This window comes from Balaenoptera acutorostrata, chromosome 7, assembly GCF_949987535.1.
Source record: "Balaenoptera acutorostrata chromosome 7, mBalAcu1.1, whole genome shotgun sequence".
NCBI classification, from domain to species: Eukaryota; Metazoa; Chordata; class Mammalia; order Artiodactyla; family Balaenopteridae; genus Balaenoptera; species Balaenoptera acutorostrata.
In genome coordinates this window covers 75,300,721-75,320,577 of record NC_080070.1, presented here as the reverse complement: position 1 = coordinate 75,320,577, position 19,857 = coordinate 75,300,721, and the positions used below count along the sequence as shown (strand labels likewise).

The 19,857-nt window shown below is 37.0% G+C and overlaps 1 protein-coding gene across 1 annotated transcript in view; it reads right to left on the bottom strand.

Moving 5' to 3' along the window:
- The window catches only part of ABCB5 (ATP binding cassette subfamily B member 5), a 107,875-nt gene that overhangs the window by 74,455 nt on the left and 13,563 nt on the right, over positions 1-19,857 (bottom strand). The window contains 8 exon segments of the mRNA XM_028166952.2: positions 9,413-9,547; positions 10,836-10,961; positions 13,041-13,155; positions 13,467-13,577; positions 14,896-15,096; positions 15,177-15,301; positions 18,265-18,436; positions 18,522-18,713. Of these exon segments, the coding sequence (XP_028022753.2) occupies positions 9,413-9,547; positions 10,836-10,961; positions 13,041-13,155; positions 13,467-13,577; positions 14,896-15,096; positions 15,177-15,301; positions 18,265-18,436; positions 18,522-18,713 (1,177 nt within the window).

Here is a 19,857-nt window from a genome sequence, read left to right as displayed (position 1 = left end):
TCAGATTTTTCATCATTAGTGTATAGGAACACTAGAGATTTCTGTGCATTAATTTTGTATTCTGCTACTTTACCAAATTCATTGATTAGCTCTAGTAGTTTTCTGGTAGCATCTTTAGGATTCTCTATGTATAGTATCATGTCATCTGCAAACAGTGACAGCTTTACTTCTTCTTTTCCGATTTGGATTCCTTTTATTTCTTTTTCTTCTCTGATTGCTGTGGCTAACACTTCCAAAATAGTGGTGAGAGTGGGCAACCTTGTCGTGTTCCTGATCTTAGTGGAAATGGTTTCAGTTTTTCACCATTGAGTACGATGTTGGCTGTGGGTTTGTCATATATGGCCTTTATTATGTTGAGGAAAGTTCCCTCTATGCATACCTTCTGCAGGGTTTTCATCATACATGGTTGTTGAATATTGTCGAAAGCTTTCTCTGCATCTATTGAGATGATCATATGGTTTTTCTCCTTCAGTTTGTTAATATGCTGTATCACATTGATTGATTTGCATATATTGAAGAATCCTTGCTTTCCTGGGATAAACCCCACTTGATCATGGTGTATGATCCTTTTAATGTGCTGTTGCATTCTGTTTGCTAGTATTCTGTTGAGGATTTTTGCATCTATGTTCATCAGTGATATTGGCCTGTAGTTTTCTTTCTTTGTGACATCTTTGTCTGGTTTTGGTATCAGGGTGATGGTGGCCTCGTAGAATGAGTTTGGCATTGTTCCTCCCTCTGCTATATTTTGGAAGAGTTTGAGAAGGATAGAAGTTAGCTCTTCTCTAAATGTTTGATAGAATTCGCCTGTGAAGCCATCTGGTCCTGGGCTTTTGTTTGTTGGAAGATTTTTAATCACAATTTCAATTTCAGTGCTTGTGATTGGTCTGCTCCTGTTTTCTATTTCTTCCTGGTTCAGTCTTGGGAGGTTTTGCATTTCTAAGAATTTGTCCATTTCTTCCAGGTTGTCCATTTTATTGGCATACAGTTGCTTGTAGTAATCTCTCATGATCCTTTATATTTCTGCAGTGTCAGTTGTTACTTCTCCTTTTTCATTTCTAATTCTACTGATTTGAGTCTTCTCCCTTTTTTTCTTCATGAGTCTGGCTAATGGTTTATCAATTTTGTTTATCTTCTCAAAGAACCAGCTTTTAGTTTTATTGATGTTTGCCATCATTTCCTTCATTTCTTTTTCATTTATTGCTGATCTGATCTTTATGATTTCTTTCCTTCTGCTAACTTTCGGGTTTTTTTGTTCTTCTTTCTCTAATTGCTTTAGGTGTAAGGTTAGGTTGTTTATTTGAGATGTTTCTTGTTTCTTGAGGTAGGATCATAATGCTATAAACTTCCCTCTTAGAACTGCTTTTGCTGCATCCCATAGGTTTTGGGTCATCATGTTTTCATTGTCTTTTGTTTCTAGGTATTTTTTGATTTCCTCTTTGATTTCTTCTGTGATCTCTTGGTTATTAACTAGTGTATTGTTTAGCCTCCATGTGTTTGTATTTTTGTTTTTTTAAAAAATAAATGTATTTATTTATTTATTTATTTTTGGTTGCATTGGGTCTTTGTTGCTGCACATGGGCTTTCTCTAGTTGCAGCGAGCGGGGGCTACTCTTCATTGCTGAGCACGGGCTCTAGGCACGCGGGCTCCATAGTTATGGCTTGCGGGCTCTAGAGCGCAGGCTCAGTCATTGTGGTGCACAGGCTTAGTTGCTCCATGGCATGTGGGATCTTCCCGGACCAGGGATAGAACCCGTGTCCTCTGCATTGGCAGGCGGATTCTCAACCACTGTGCCACCAGGGAAGTCCTGTGTTTGTATTTTTTACAGATTTTTTCCTGTAATTGATATCTAGTCTCATAGTGTTGTGGTCAGAAAAGGTACTTGATACGATTTCAATTTTCCTTAATTTACCAAGGTTTGATTTGTGACCCAAGATATGATCTATCCTGGACGATGTTCCATGAGCACTTGAGAACAATGTGTATTCTGTTATTTTTGGATGGAATGTCCTATAAATATCAATTAAGTCCATCTTGTTTAATGTATCATTTAAAGCTTGTGTTTCCTTATTTATTTTCATTTTGGTTGATCTGTCCATTGGTGAAAGTGGGGTGTTAAAGTCCCCTACTATGATTGTGTTACTGTCGATTTCCCCTTTTATGGCTGTTAGTACTTGCCTTATGTATTGAGGGGTTCCTATGCTGGGTGCATAAGTATTTACAATTGTTATATCTTCTTCTTGGATTGATCCCTTGATCATTATATAGTGTCCTTCTTTGTCTCTTGTAATAGTCTTTATTTTAAAGTCTATTTTGTCTGATATGATAATTGCTACTCCAGCTTTCTTTTCATTTCCATTTGCATGGACTATCTTTTTCCATCTTGTAATAGTCTTGTAATAGTCTTTATTTTAAAATCTATTTTGTCTGATATGATAATTGCTACTCCAGCTTTCTTTTCATTTCCATTTGCATGGACTATCTTTTTCCATCCCCTCACTTTCAGTCTGTAAGTGTCCTTAGGTCTGAAGTGGGTCTCTTGTAGACAGCATATATACGGGTCTTGTTTTTGTATCCGTTCAGCCAGTCTATGTGTTTTGGTTGGAGCATTGAATCCATTTACATTTAAGGGAATTATCGATATGTATCTTCCTATTACCATTTTCTTAATTGTTTTGGGTTTGTTATTGTAGGTTTTTTCCTTCTCTTGTGTTTCCTGCCTAGAGAAGTTCCTTTAGCATTTGTTGTAAAGCTGGTTTGGTGGTGCTGAATTCTCTTAGCTTTTGCGTGTCTGTAAAGGTTTTAATTTCTCCATCAAATCTAAATGAGATCCTTGCTGGGTAGAGTAATCTTGGTTGTAGGTTTTTCTTCTTCATCAGTTTAAATATGTCCTGCCACTCCCTTGTGGTCTGCGGAGTTTCTGCTGAAAGATCAGCTGTTAACCTTATGGGGATTCCCTTGTGTGTTATTTGTTGTTTTTCCCTTGCTGCTTTTAATATTTTTTCTTTGTCTTTAATTTTTGATAGTTTGATTAATATGTGTTTTGGCATGTTTCTCCTTGGATTTATCCTGTATGGGACTCTCTGTGCTTCCTGGACTTGACTATTTCCTTTCCCATATTAGGGAAGTTTTCAACTATAATCTCTTCAAATATTTTCTCAGTCCCTTTCCTTTTCTCTTCTTCTTCTGGGACCCCTATAATTCGAATGTTGGTGTGCTTAATGTTGTCCCAGAGGTCTCTGAGACTGTCCTCAGTTCTTTCCATTCTTTTTTCTTTATTCTGCTCTGCAGTAGTTATTTCCACTATTTTATCTTCCAGGTCACTTATCCGTTCTTCTGCCTCAGTTATTCTGCTATTGATCCCTTCTATTGAATTTTAAATTTCATTTATTGTGCTGTTCATCATTGTTTGTGTGCTCTTTAGTTCTTCTAGGTCCTTGTGAAACGTTTCTTGTATTTTCTCTATTCTATTTCCAAGATTTTGGATCATCTTTACTATCATTACTCTGAATTCTTTTTCAGGTAGACTGCCTATTTCCTCTTCATTTGTTAGGTCTGGTGGGTTTTTGCCTTGCTCCTTCATCTGCAGTGTGTTTTTCTGTCTTCTCATTTTGCTTAACTTACTGTGTTTGGGGTCTCCTTTTCGCAGGCTGCAGGTTCGTAGTTCCCATTGCTTTTGGTGTCTGTCCCCAGTGGCTAAGGTTGGTTCAGTGGGTTGTGTAGGCTTCCTGGTGGAGGGGACTAGTGCCTGTGTTCTGGTGGAGGAGGCTGGATCTTGTCTTTCTGGTAGGCAGGTCCACGTCTGGTGGTGTGTTTTGGGGTGTCTGTGGCCTTATTATGATTTTAGGCAGCCTCTCTACTAATGGATGGGGTGTGTTCCTGTCTTGCTAGTTGTTTGGCATAGGGTGTCCTGCACTGTAGCTTGCTGGTCGTTGAGTGGAGCTGGGTATTGACATTGAGATGGAGATCTCTGGGAGATTTTCACTGTTTGATATTACGTGGAGCTGGGAGGTCTGTTGCAGAGCAGTGTCCTGAACTTGGCTCTCCCACCTCAGAGGCACAGCCCTGACGCCTGGTTGGAGCACCAAGAGCCTTTCATCCACACGGATCAGAATAAAAGGGAGAAAAAATAGAAAGAAAGAAGGAAAGAAGATAAAATAAAATAAAGTAAAATAAAATAAAGTTATTAAAATAAAAAATAATTATTGAGGAAAAAATTTTAAAAAGTAAAAAAAAAAACCACAAAATCGGACAGGCAGAACTCTAGGAGCAATGTTAAAAGCAAAGCTGTACAGACAAAATCACACACAGAAGCATACATTTACACACTCACAAAAAGAGCAAAAGGGAAAAATATATATATATTTGCTCCCAAAGTCCCCCTCCTCAATTTGGGATGATTCATTTTCTATTCAGGTATTCCACAGATGCAGGGTACATCAAGTTGATTGTGGAGATTTAATCCGCTGCTCCTGAGGCTGCTGGGAGAGATTTCCCTTTCTCTTCTTTGTTCACACAGCTCCCGGGGTTCAGCTTTGGATTTGGACCCGCTTCTGCGTGTAGGTCACCTGAGGGCGTCTGTTCTTCGGTCAGACAGGACAGGGTTAAAGGAGCAGCTGCTTTGGGGGCTCTGGCTCACTCAGGCCGGGGGGAGGGAGGGTTACTTTGTGCAGGGTGAGCCTGCAGCGGCAGAGGCCGGCGTGACGTTGCAGCAGCCTGAGGCGCGCCGTGCGTTCCCTGGAGAAGTTGTCCCTGGGTCACGGGACCCTGGCAGTGGCGGGCTGCACAGGCTCCCAGGAGGGGAGGTGTGGAGAGTGACCTGTGCTTGCACACAAGCTTCTTGGTGGCGGCAGCAGCAGCCTTAGTGTCTCATGCCCATCTCTGGGGTCCGCGCTGATAGCCGCGGCTTGCGCCCGTCTCTGGAGCTCCTTTAAGCGGCGCTCTGAAGCCCCTCTCCTCGCGCACCACGAAACAAAGAGGCAAGAAAAAGTCTCTTGTCTCTTGGGCAGCTCCGGACGTTTTTCCGGACTCCCTCCCGGCTAGCCGTGGCGCACTAGCCCCCTTCAGGCTGTGTTCACCCCGCCAACCCCAGGCCTCTCCCTGCAATCCGACCGAAGCCCGAGCCTCAGCTCCCAGCCCCCGCCCGCCCCGGCGGCTGAGCAGACAAGCCTCTCGGGCTGGTGAGTGCTGGTCGGCACTGATCGTCTGTGCGGGAACCTCTCCGCTTTGCCCTCTGCACCCCTGTTGCTGCGCTCTCCTCCGTGGCTCTGAAGCTTCCCCCCTCCGCCTCCCACAGTTTCCACCCACGAAGGGGCTTCCTAGTGTGTGGAAACCTTTCCTCCTTCACAGCTCCCTCCCACTGGTGCAGGTTCCGTCCCTGTTCTTTTGTCTCTGTTTTTTCTTTTGCCCTACCCAGGTATGTGGGGAGTTTCTTGCCTTTTGGGAAGTCTGAGGTCTTCTGCCAGCATTCAGTAGGTGTTCTGTAGGAGCTGTTCCACATGTAGATGTATTTCTGATGTATTTGTGGAGAGGAAGGTGATCTCCGCATCTTACTCTTCCGCCATCTTGAAACTCCTCTCTATTTAGGTATTCTCTAATTTCTCTCAGCAGTGTTCTATCTTTTTTACATAGAAGATTTACAGATCTTTCATTATTCTACTTTATATTTTTTGATGCTATTGTGAATGCCACTTTTAATTTTAATTTTATTTGTAGTTGTTGCTACTGTTTAGAGATCTAGTTTATTTTTTTCATAGTTATACGTCTCACTAAAGTTATTTATCTACTTCTCTTTGAGTGAGTCTTGGTAGTTTGTGTCTTTCAAGGAATAGAACTTCATATAAGTTAGCAAATTTACAGGCATATCTTTGTTCATAGTATTCCTGTATTAACCTTTTAATGTCTTTGGGATTAATAGTGAGGTACCTTCTTTGATCCCCGATATTGGTAATTTCTGCTCTCTTTTTTGTTTCTTCATCAGGCTTCCTACAGTTTTACTGATTTTATTGATCTTTTAAGGAAACGGCTTTTGGTTTAATGACTGACTGTTTCTAATGTTTTTCTGTTTTTGATTTCACTGATTTCTGCTCTAGTCTTTATTATTTCTCTTCTACTTGCTTTGGGTTTGATTTGCTCTTCTTACTCTAGTTTCTCAAGGTGGAAACTTAGTTTACAGATTTTAGATCTTTTTCTTTTCTAAAGTAAGCACATAATGCTGTAAGTTTCTCTTAAAGCAGTGCTTTAACTGTACGTTGGCACTTGAACAATGTAGGTGTTAGGGGCACCAACCCCTGTGCAGTCAAAAACCAAGTATAACTTTACAGTTGGTCCTTTGTGTCCACATCCTTGAATTCAACCAGCTGTGGGTCGTGTAATACTACAGTATGTATTTATTGAAAAAAGAATCCATATAAAAGGGAACACATACAGTTCAAACTCATGTTGTTCAAGGATCAACTGTATTCCACAAATACTGATCTCTTGCATTTTCATTTTTATTTACTTCAAAATAGTTTTTAATTTTCCTCGAAACTTCCTCTTTGAGCCATAGGTTATTTAGAAGTAGGTTCTTTAATTTTCAAATATTTGTGGATTTTCCAGATATATTTCTGTTATCGATTTCTACATTTTAATTCTATTATGGCCCAAGAACATACTTTACATGTTTCCTTTGAAATTATAAGTTTTTTCTTCCAATGGTAAAATCGATAGCTAGTGGGAAGCAGCCGCATAGCACAGGGAGATCAGCTCAGTGCTTTGTGTCTACCTAGAGGGATGGGATAGGGAGGGTGGGAGGGAGACGCAAGAGGGAGGAGATATGGGGATATATGTATATGTATAGTTGATTCACTTTGTTATAAAGCAGAAACTAACACACCATTGTAAAGCAATTATACTCCAATAAAGATGTTAAAAAAAAAAGAATATTGTTTAGCTCAGTGAACAGTCCATGTGCACTTGAGAGAAATGTTTTCTGCTGTTATTGGGTGGAGTGTTCTATAAATATCAGTTAGATCTAGTTGGTTGATAGTATTGTTCCGGTCATCTATATCCTTAGTGATTTTTTGCCTGCTTGTTCTATCAAGTACTAAAGCCTTCAGCTAAAAATGTGGAGTTGTCTCTTTCTCCTTTCAGATGTACCAGTTTTTCTTCTTGCGTTTTGAAGTTTTTCTTAAGTGCATAAACATTTAGTTTTTTTGTTTGTTTGTTTGTTTTTTGCCTATGGATCATAGTTTCCTGTTTCTTTGCACACTAGGTATTGTAGAATATATACTGAATTCTGTGCATGATATTTTGAAGAGACTCTGAAACCTGTTTTCTTCTGAAGAAAATTTTGATTTTTATCCTCATAGGCAATTCAAATATTGACTGATCATCTTGAGCTAGGTAATCTTGATTTTATGCTTTGTTGGGGTGAATCTATAGAAAGTCTCAAAACTTGGCAGGACCCAACATCCAAGTTCTATCTCCTTTAGGGATCTTGTCATGGCTTGGTTTTAGGATTTGTTAGAGCAGGTCTAGAGTCAGCCTTACTCTAAGGTGTGGTCTTTACCCCTAAGGTGTGACTTTTTTTGGTGTCTCAGCTATATGCCTGAGGTATTAAAAATGGTGTTAATGTGACCTCTCCACTCTGGCTGGGTTGTGTTTTCAACATCTCCACTATACTGCTTGACTTCTAGTATCTCTGTTCTACCCTCGGCTTTGTAGCAGCTGCTCTCTGGTAAGCCACGGGTAATCTTATCCTAAGAGAAGGATTCCCAAGGGTTGCCTACATGGACTTCTGCCTCCTACCTCACGTCCACAGCTCTCTCATTTTGCCTCTCCAGTTGCTTAAGCTGCCCTGAAATTCTATCTCTGCCTTTAGCTCAGTAGGACTGCCATGTTCTCTCTGGATTCCATTTTACAGAGATATGGTCAGAAATTTGTTCCCAGGAAGCATGCTGAAAATTCATGGACTGTCTTAATGAGTTTCCTTTCTCTCAGGAATCACAGTTTTGTGCTACCTCTTATCCAGTGCTTGGAAACAATTGTCCTATGTCTCATATATTTTGGCCAGTTTTATGGCTGTTTATGGGAAAAGGCTAGCAAGTATCAGTTAATCCTAATATATTAATTCAAAAATATATGTATATCATAGAAGGTGTAATGGTATTTATTTCTGAGTATAGCTTTCCCTAAATTTTCACCTATACGAATTAACCACTTCTGTAACATTTATTTATTATTATGCTTATTCTTATTTCCCTGGTTAACCATGGCTGGGGAATTTAGTTTCTATCAAAATAACCCAGCATCTTTAATTTGTTCTTTGGATTATATCTTTAGGATTTACTATTAGATTTATAGCAAGGACATTTTTGTGTAAATATTGGACTTTTAGTAAAAGCAAGTCATAACTTATAGGGAATGACTTAAGAGGCACCAGAAAACTTTCTAATTCCAGGTGGGAAACTGAAGATCGTTGGTGTTTTGAGGAAAGGAAGTCACTAAAAGTCAAAAGGTCAAAGAAAGGAAGTCTGTGTTTTCCCAAACCACACGGCAAAGAATGACCTCCAGCCTTTAATGTTTTCTGTCCTAATTATGACCCTAAATAACGGGGATAGGTGGTAATGAATGGCAAACACAAGTTTTTATGAAATAAACAAAAGAAAGAACAAAATTATTATGACCTATGGAGTGTAGTTTGTAAAATATATCCATTAAAACAAACTGTTTTTGTTATGGTTGCCTTCTGGGATGTTGGAATTTTATTTGTGTTTTTAATTTCAAATCTAATCCTTTCATATTTCACGAGGTGCTCCCCACAACAATTTCAGAAGATGCCAATGAACAAATACTTTGAGAAATAGAAATATTTTTAGAGCTCTCTATCAATTTTAAATACCCATTAGGATCCTATATGTCCTAATACCCAAAATTATAGTTTACTGTATCTCTTTCCAACTATCATTTCACATGTCTTGTCCAATATTAGTTCCATGTACTTCTAAAGTCAAGGGTATTTTTCCTTTGCCTTATCACAGAACCGATCTGAACACTGTGTGTGACATTCCCACTCTTAGCCACAAGATGGCGTTGCAAACCAACAGTTTTGCAGATACATGCTATCCCTCAGCTTGTACTGATGATTTTCTTTCATATTTCTTCGTTATATTTTAACATATCCCTTATTTTTTTCTTTTCCATTTGAAGTGTGAACCAGTAAGAACTAAACAGGTTAAAAATTGGACCTTTCAAGGATGTATTTATTTTGGTTGTTACCACGCTCTCTCATTTTCAGATGTGTCACCTAGGACAATGCAAAAATTAATCACACTCCCCCTACTCTGTAGATGTTATTGTTATTTAACTTATTTTGGAATATTTCAGTGCTTTACACTTAAGCTAAGGATATAGGTTACATAGTGTACTTACCATGGGGAACTCCATTATAAAATCATAAGCATTTGCTTCCTTTGCAGCTTTTTCAATGTCTTCATTGACCACTCCAAAATGTTCTCGATAATGCTGCACATTTAAAGTTCTGATGTCGTTACCATCCACCGTGATCTGTGAATCCAAAGGAATGAATCACGTTGTGATGCCTTTCACTGCACTGGGTTAGAGCCCTTTTTACTGCTCCAGAACATAAGCTGAGAAGTAGGTTATTTCAGGAAACAATGACTGACTATATTTTGATAAAATATTTATAGCATGCATAATGCCCATAGACTTTTTCTGGTAGTTGGGAATTAATAAAACCTAAAAAAAATGACTTAAAATTTGGCCAAACTACCTGAATATCTTTACTCTACGATCCACAAATTAGGTATTATGAGGATATATACTCCAGGAGCCACAAATATTACCATGTAAACACATGTAAAAAACTGAAGTTTTGTTATTTTAAGACTGATGTGAACTTTGCATTTTTTTTCTAGGAAACGTCCTTCCTTCCCTTCAACAGCCCACTCCTCTGCAAAAGGTAAAAGTGCATTCTATTCACTGCTATAAATAATATTAAATGAACATTGTCTTCTCCATAGATAGTGCCATTACCTATTATCCCAACATATTCCAATGACAGAAGCCAAGGTATGATAATTATAACTCTGGTATTTCACACCAACTGGTATTCTGTCTGGGCATGGGTATTCTATGCAACTGCTTTATGTAAGGAATGCTAATCCAGTAATTTATTTATTCAATATTAGCATGGATACATGAGTCTAGTATACTCCAAATGAAGACTTAAGAAGTCAAATTTAAGTTTTAGAGGAGTAGATTTTCTTTTAAAAACAACAGTTGAAAAACTGAATAGAAGCATTAAGAATTATGCTTCTGTGACTATCATAGTCTTGTTCTCTATGCTGTTTACAAGGGTGAGAAAGTTAAGTGCAACATATGGATGACAGAAAAAAATGAGAGAGTATTTTCTACAGATATTATTCTTTTGGGATGTTTTGAGAAACTGAAATTCTTGATAAGTTCTGCATGCTACAAATTACTATTTTATTTTTCTCTATAGCATTTATTATCTTCTAACATATTATATAATTTACTTATTTTATTTATTGTCTGTCTCTACTTATTAGAATGTAAACTTGATGAGGGAAGAGAGGTTTTTATGCTTTGTTCACCAATGTATTCCCAGCACCTAGAAGAACGTCTGGCACTTTGTAGGTGCTCAATAAATATTTGTTGAATGAATGAATATGCAGGAAAGAAAACAATATGGTTTCTCTCCCAGTTCCACTGTTAAAAATTAAAAGTTGACACAGCTGTAAGCTGTCTGTAATAGGTGGAATTTCCAAATCTCATCGTGTGGAATGCGTGTGATCTTGCTAGGTGCACTTACAAAGCCGTCATCAGGATCATATAACCTCTGCAGCAGTTGGACTGCTGTACTCTTCCCACTGCCGTTGGGGCCAACCAAGGCTACTGTCTCTCCAGACTTAATTCTGAGATTCAGACCTTTCAGAATCTATTGGAAAGTATGGGGAAACAATTCCATAAAACTAGGATAAGAATATGATTTACCTATCTTCAGAAATTTAATGTATAATTATAAACAGGAAAAAATTCTTTGGCACTTAAAAACAAATTTAGATCTTATTACGTTTGTTTCATGTATGTGTATAATAACCTACATAATTTTGGAGAAAAACACTAATCATCTCTCTATATAAAGAGGAGATCTAAATTGAGTACTCATAGATTATTAACTAGCCACAGGAAATTTTTTTTCATATTTTCAACCAAAATAATTTATATGAATTTCATGACTACCAAGTTAGTGAAAGTTATATCTTCTAACTTGCAACAATTGAATGAAATCTTGCCAGATATCCCTGTGAGCTCTTTAAGGAAGTTCTTTCTTAGAATATATGTAACATTGTTGCAAAATAGACTCCGAACTAAAACAATTGGCAGACTTCTTAGGGACTCCCACAAATAGGATTTCACCACTAGAAAGCCTCTTTTTCTAGCGGTGGATCTCACAGGGACATTTCAACTTAGGGGGAGTACTTTTACATTTTTCTCAATAACTGGGGGTTGCAACCAGCATTTAGTGTCCCAGGAACCTGCAATATGAGAGAAACCTCACAAAAAATTACCTTCCCAAAATGACAACAGTAATCCTGTTGAGAAACTCTCACTTATCTTTGCTTACATTTTCCCAAAACATGGGAATATCCCCTTGGATTCTTTCACTTTGATCTCCTCATTTGTAAAGAAAGAGACTCTGTAAACAAACCAAATGCAAAACCTTCAAAGGGCCAAGCAAAGAAAAATTCTCTAAAGGAGGTGACAAATCAGGGACCCCCAGTGAGAGTACCTCCTCTCCCACCTGCACTTTTACTCTAGAATTCGCATCTGTTCTTTCTTTGGAAGAATCTGTGTTTTGTTTATTTAAAGTGGGTGGACTTTTGGGGGGGTAATTATTTATTTTTCAATTTAACAAAAAAGGCTATGTTTCAAATGTTCATTTAAAAAATACTTATTTAAAACCCATACAATGTAATGACAAAATCAGTGCTTAAGTCTTCGGGAAGCCAACCCAAATATAGTTGCAAAATGGAATTAAAATGTTCTATTTATGTTAAGAAAAATGATAGAAGACAACACTATTCCAATAATGGTAATTAAATAACAAAAATTTAAAAAAATAAAGAGCTTTGAAAGAAAGAATTTCAATCAAAGACTTAGAGAAAAATAAGGAAGTAAGAGTAGGTATATTTTTTTTGATGCAAATTATGCAGGTGATATTTGGACACTTTAAAAGACATTGAAGGTTGATGACATCAGTATTTTTACCAATTTCACTTAAAATCATGTCATCCTTTTTCTATAAAGCAGGTGTTTTATTAGGAATTACTCTTTGCAATCTTTAACAGTAACTACCTTTTTAGATAAATACACTAATAAGATGAAAGGATGAAGACAATAGAAGAGACAGACACATTTTTACAAGAATTTGTCAAAGGCTGAATGATAGAGGGAGAAGGATGCACTTTATGCTGAGTGTGTGTGTGCCTGTGTAAAAGTGAGAGAGAAAGAAACTGAGGCAAAAATGCTGGTATAGTAAAAGCCCTAGAAAACGGGATAATGGAAAGACACAATATGTGCACAATTCCCCCAGGTTAGAAACTTTAGCAAGTTCAAATGAGTGATCTATGCTGAGTGGGAAAATATCCAGGGACCACCAATAGGTGGCAACATCAATCCAAGACATTTTTGCTGTGCTCCCAAATCCAGGGTGAAGGAATTCCAGGAAGTCAAAAATGCTTTAGTCAGTTCAATGTAGAGAAGAGGCTGCAAAATGTAACTAGCTCTTCCAGAGTTATTTGTCCATTACTAATCTATCCTTCCTTCTTTCCTTCCTCTCTCTCTTCCTCCCTCCCTCTCTCTCTTTCTGTCTCTCTCTCTCTCCCCTCAAGTCTCTAAACAAAGTAGCCAAATCTTGGTCAAAGTGATCCTAAACAATCTCATATGAGGAGATCCTAGCCAGTGGAAGGTAGTCTTAGAAAACTGTACATTTCCATAATTAAATTTTACTTACTTTGATAGATGGTCTTGATGGATAACTGAAAGAAACATTTTTAAATTCCACACTTCCTTCTATGCATTCCAATTTAGAGCTTGTTGTTGAAAACTTATCTATAGCAGGTTTCTTGGAAAAACAAAGAGGACATTATACATCTTAGAGAAACTAGGCTGACACTCTCTATATCCTAAAAGTAGTTTAAAGATGGGTTTTCTTTTACAGTGCTCTCCTTTCTGCTTTAGAAGTGCATTGAGTTACACATGAAGGTTTCAATAAAACACTATCTCCTTGTTGAAGAGTTAAAATAATCTTTCCGTAGCTAACTGGGCAACATGGATTTTGCCCATCTTTTTGTTTAAGTGAAATGAAAGCGACCGTTTTTTGGTTTCCTTCTTGCAGTAATGATAGTTATCTTTCAAGGCAGTTAGGAGTCTTATCTTATCAATAATGTGGAAAATATTAAAGGCGGCTCCTCTGGCTATGGTGAAGGTTTCAAAGCTAGGGGCTGCTGCTCCAATGCAATAAATACTATGGATTACACTAAAAAAACCCCTATAGGAACAAAAAATAATATTTATCCTTCACAGTTATATAAGAGGGACAACAGAATGAAGTGTATACTTGGTTGAGACTCAGAGGTATATTAGAGAAATTAGGTAGGAAAGAATGGAAGATGCTGCCAAATATAAAGGAAATATTAGTTAATCCAAGTGCAGTTGGCCTTTTCCTAATGTTGAACGACTTCTAATTGTGCCATAATCTTGTCGTTATTACCTGTTGGGAAGCCGAGCAGAAAAATCTGCTTACTGAGGAGTGCTGAACATACATGAACCTGGGGGGGTAAGGAGGTGAGCTCTACTGCCCTGCATGCTGGTTAACTCCTTAACTTTAAAGAAAAGGATATTATAGATTTCATTGTCTTAGAGATGCTGTACTATTTTTTCCCAAACTTTTCTGAATTCTTATATTAGTGGACACCTGTTCATTTTCAGACAGACACATCTCTGCCAAAAGTCAAATAAGCAAAGAACCCCACAAGCTAAGTGCTATTTTCCCTGTCTTACAGATGAAGAAGCTAAAGCTTAGCAAGTCATACACCTATAGTCACACATAAATTGAGGAGGAAAGATGTGCTAAAAATTCCTCACGCTCAAGTTTCATTTATCAGCAATATATGAATAGCTTAAAGACTTAAAAATGAAAGTCTCAAGTTCAGAAGATGACTTTAGTTGACAGAAAAGAAATCTACATACAATGGGAAGGCCAAATGAGAACTAAAGTATACAGACCAGATCAATTTAGTTCAGCAGGACAAATGGTTCTTAATCCTGAGCTGATCTGTTTATTATTGAAACTTGGGAGCATAACTGAAAAAATTACAATTTAATGTATAACCATTAAGAGTTTAAAAAACTCTAAATTGTGATGTTGGACAGAGCTGTATATAGTCTGTTTTTAACATTATTATATGCTGAAAGGACAGAGGAAGAGCAGGAGATTCCAGTCTACAGAATATTTCCAGAAGAAAACATTTAGCAAGGTGAATGTAGAGCGCTCTCTTATCTCAGCAAGATGGAAAGGAAGCAGTCTCCCTAGAGGATGGTCTTTTTGACTTCTGGATTAAGACAACTCTATCTCCCAGTGGAGAATTCAATTATGATTCTTTTAAAAACATCATGCTTTTAGAAGACACTGAACATGCAGGATGAGTAAATCCTGCCAATGTATAACTATAATTTAAAGCTGTATACAAATCATTTGAAGGAAACAAATATTTGTTTATTAAAAACACTCATCTTCAAACATTCAGTCATTCAAAGAGAAATTTTTAATAAATTCTAGGTAAGAAAAGATTATCTAGGCCAGTTACCTTTGTTCTCAAATAAGACTTACAGCAAGAACAGTTCCGATGGTATACTCAGGTTCTCCACTAAGAATCAAGGAGGTTCCATACCAAAAAGCAAGTCCGTAGGTTCCATTCATAAAGAAGTACACAGCACCAAAAGAGAGTTTCGAAGCTACAGCTTTTTTCATGCCAACATTCTTTGCATCTTTTAGATTCTGTGTATACCTTAAAAAGCCAAAACACAATATAATAGCCTTGGGGGAAAATAAAACCAAGCAGATATTATCATAATTAAAGGAACAGACCTTTGAATTTCTTTTTCCTGGGCCCGAAAGGCTACGACTCTTCGGATTGATGACAAGACTTCTTCTGCTACAGCCCCAGCTTTGGAATAAGCATTTAATTCCTTACTGGACAATGAGATAACTACCTGTAATAAACAAAGACCACAGTTAACCAAAGAATAACCTGGGATGGACAAATATCACATGATATTGCATATATGTGGAATCTAAAAAAAGGCAACATATGAACTTATCTCCAAAACAGAAATAGAGTTACAGATAAAAAATAAACTTATGGTGACCAAGGGGGAAGGAGAGGGGAGGGATAAATTGGAAGATTGGGAATGACACATACACACTACTATATATAAAATAGATAACTAATGAGGACCTGCTGTATAGCACAGGGAACTCTACTCAATACTCTGTAATGGCCTATATGGGAAAAGAAGCTAAAAAAGAGTGGCTATATGTATATGTATAACAGATTCACATTGCTGTACACCTGAAACTAACACAACATTGTAAATTATACCCCAGTAAAAAATTAAAGTGTGATTGATTATCAGAAAAGAAAAAAAAAAGAATAACCTGGGGTAGTAACAAGGCGCAGAGAATTTAATTCAGGTAGAATCTAGAATAACAAAATTTTACTATTGAAGAGGTACTTATCACTTATTCTAACCCCATCAGTTTGCAAATGAGGAAACCAATGGTCACAGATATTGACTTTTTAAAGTCTCACTGCAGTGAACAAGCTTAGCTTAACGTAACCTAGAGTCTAAATCTCTATTTTTCCTTCTAAAAGAGCTTCACTGTTTTTTCTCTGTGTTTTTAAAAGCTTAGAAAATGAGTATCTATATTAATACAATTTGGAAAAATTTGATTTGGAGAAGGATATTAGGGACAGAGTTCTTCTTACGTGCACCCTGGAAATCAGTGTGCCTGATGTGACTTGATTTGATTTGTTATTATGGAAAAAACAACACTTCCAGAGGGTATGAGTCACAGAGCTGTGGCAGGAAGAGGAATATGACTCCTGAAACTAATACTGCATAATGCAGCCTGTCTAGTAAACAGTGTATTGCCACATAGTAAAATGTGAGATTTTAGAGAGAGAGAGAGAGAGAGGGAGATAGAGAGAGAGAGGGAGATAGAGAGAGAGAGGAGACTATCATTCCTGGTGATATTATTCAGGTTTACCAGATTTATCAAAAACTTTAATCAGAATGTGCCTTTTTCTTTATTATACACCCCACTTACTATTCCTTTAATTGGTAAAGGATTTAATCTAGTAATTAGCATAAGAGTTCAATGAAAGGAAGAAAGGAAATTGTCTTCAGAGTTGTGAGTCTGTAACTACGGCTTGCTCATATAACAAATCTATCCATTTTCAAAATACATTCCACATAATTGGAACTAATTTTATGTAAGACATGCACAGGTGTTTGTTAAAGCAGAAGGTAGTATAAACTGAGTAATACTTATTATTTACTGGATTCACTTAATAAAACAGCTGTCACTGGAGGGGAAGCTGCACATAGCAAAAAACCTTGTACATAGCCAGTATTCAATATGTATTTGCCCAATTAAATTGAATTAAAGGATGCTAGAAACCATCAGCCTGGCTTCTTTAGTCATTTAGGTAATTTTGACTTTACTTGCTTCCTACTTGCAATTAGTTAACAGCAATAGCAGACCTTAGTTTCCCCACTGCTGTTCTTTTAAAACTCATTGTCCACTTCACTTCTTGGGCAGTTAAGGCTCTGATTTTAGTAACATACTGTGGGTAATCTTCCTACTGAGGGGTCCTCATTTCAAATAAGCTGGGGATGAAGATTTTGACAAGGGTTACAAGGTCAACACTAGAAGTCACACTAAATAAAGATCTGTTGTCTATACACCCAAGTCTATTGTGAAGGAATTATTCAAACACAGGATATATTTTTTTTTTAATTAATTAATTATTTATTTATTTATAGCTGTGGTGGGTCTTCGTTTCTGTGCGAGGGCTTTCTCCAGTTGCGGCAAGTGGGGGCCACTCTTCATCGCCGTGCACGGGGCTCTCACCATCGCGGCCTCTCTTGTTGCGAAGCACAGGCTCCAGACGCGCAGGCTCAGCAATTGTGGCTCACGGGCCCAGTCGCTCCGCGGCATGTGGGATCTTCCCAGACCAGGGCTCGAACCCGCGTCCCCTGCATTGGCAGGCAGATTCTCAACCACTGCGCCACCAGGGAAGCCCCACAGGATATTTTTATTGCTGAAAATTCTTGTTTGGTTGAATTTGTATGTTGCTAGCAAATAAACTCAGCGAATTTTATGGCTTCGACTTCCATAAAGAGCAACTGGCTTTGAAAAATTTTAAACTCCAAAAAAACCCCAAAACAAAACAAAACTCCATCTCTTAAGAGTACACTGTGCCTCCAATCTAGGAAATGGGTATACACGTTGGTAGAACTATACTGGCAGAGATATATATATTTTGCCTTGCATAAATAGCATTGGTTTCAAAACCAGGCTGTAAATAGATTAATATCTTGTAAAGAGATTAAGATTAATACAGTATAACAGTGCTAAAAATATAATTTAAATGTAAATACAAAGTTTGTTTTAAAAAATTGAAACAGATTTACATACTACATAAAAATATACATTAGCAGACGTTTTAAATGGTAATTCAGAGCCTTATAAAAATATAAACTTGAAATGGCTGACATAAAATAGTCACATAATAGCTCAGGTGTTTACTGTTTTAGGATTTTCTCATTCTGTTCTAGTGAAATGAATTGAAACACATTTATCTGGGAATTTAGACAACACAAGGCTTTCCCAGCATTCAATGTATAAGAGCATAAAGCTTTATCCATGCTATTATTTGAAACTGCATTAGGTTCTAAATGAAGAGGAATGTTTTAAAATGTTAGTAAGGTATTAAAACCAAACCTCATTGTAGCCAAATAACTTGAAGATAGAAAGGTAGTTAATATTCCTTCCTATTTTGGGACACAGAAAAAAAAATAGAAATGCCTTTTTTTAAAATACAAACTCAGTAAAATATCTAGTTCACATTCCTGCTTCCAGTTAACACTACATTAGTCATCTTGCCTACCCTAGAAAACATGGCTGCTGAAGCAATTATAAGAGGTGATGTGGACAGAGTCACCAGGGTGAGTTTCCAGCCCTTCACCAAACCAATCGCCAGGCCAACAGAAAAAGTAGACATGTTTTGAAACAACAGAGCAATCTTGTCTCCGATACCATCATTGATTTTGTTGATGTCACTGAAACAAGAAAATAAATGCAGTTAAGTCATTTATACATCATATATGAGAACAAAGTTGATAAACTGCACATCCATCCTCTTACTCAGTCATGCGAGTATTAAGTTCACCGATGTCACAACTGTCAAACCAGCTGATGTCCTGAGACAAAATTGAATGAAAAAACTGTTTTCAAATTCTCGTGGTCTGTCGAGCTGCAGTCATAACCCAAAAGGAAATCTGTATGTAGCCAAAAACCATGGTAGTAACTCCTATTCCAACATAATACAGGATCAACCTGAAAAAAAGATTATTGGAAATTTTAGTGAGACTGAAGCACAACTTTTTTCCCTTGTTACCAAAAAAATGAAATCTGTCATAATATTTGATTAAGAGAATTTGGGCTAAAGCCTATAAGATAACTAAAAATAAACCACCATGAGAAAGACTGAAGTATGCTGATGTAGGAATCTCGGTTACCCTTGTAAGACGTTTAGAGTATGTCTCTCTTATATTATTAGCAAAGATTAGCATTTCAAAACATATTTGCTACTTATAGCTTCTGTCCATATTTTTAATACTTTCATTTGAAAATGTTACATTGATGTAATTATGATAGCTGTATGTAGAAAAGGAGGGTAAAGAAATGATAGTAGTCAAAAGCTTTTTATAAAATTCTTTAAATACATATACTTAAATCCAAAATTCAACTTAAGGAATTTACCCTAAGGAAATATGTTCAAAGATTAATCTAAATGATTGTTCATTATAGCATTAATTATAATACATAAAACTGAAAACATTCTAAATAGCTACCAGTAGGAGACCAGATAAGAAATGTAGTCATTTCATACCAAAATCTATGGGATGCAGCAAATGCGATACTAAGGGGTACTAAGGGGAAGTTTATAGCAGGCCTATAAACAAGAAAAATCTCAAATAAACAATCTAGCTTAACACCTAAAGGAACTAGAAAAAGAAAACAAATGAAGCCCAAAGTCAGTAGAAGGAAGGAAATAATAAAAATCAGAGCAGAAATAAATGAAATAGAGACTAAAAAGACAATGGAAAAGATCAATGAAACTAAGAGCTGGTTCTTTGAAAAGATAAACAAAATTGACAGGCCTTTAGCTAGACTCACTAAGAAAAAAGAAAAGGCTCAGATAAACAAAATCAGAAACAAAAGAGGAGAAATCACGAGATACCACAGAAATACAAAGGATTATAAGAGAATATAATGAACAGCTGTTTGCCAACAAATTGGACAACCTAGAAGAAATGGATACATTCTTAGAATCAGACAACCTTTCAAATAAACAAATGGGACTACACTGAACTAAAAAGTTTTGCACAACAAAGGAAATTATCAACAAAATGAAAAGATGACCTACTGAACGGAGGAAGATATCTGTAAGTCATATATCCAATAAAGGGTTAACATC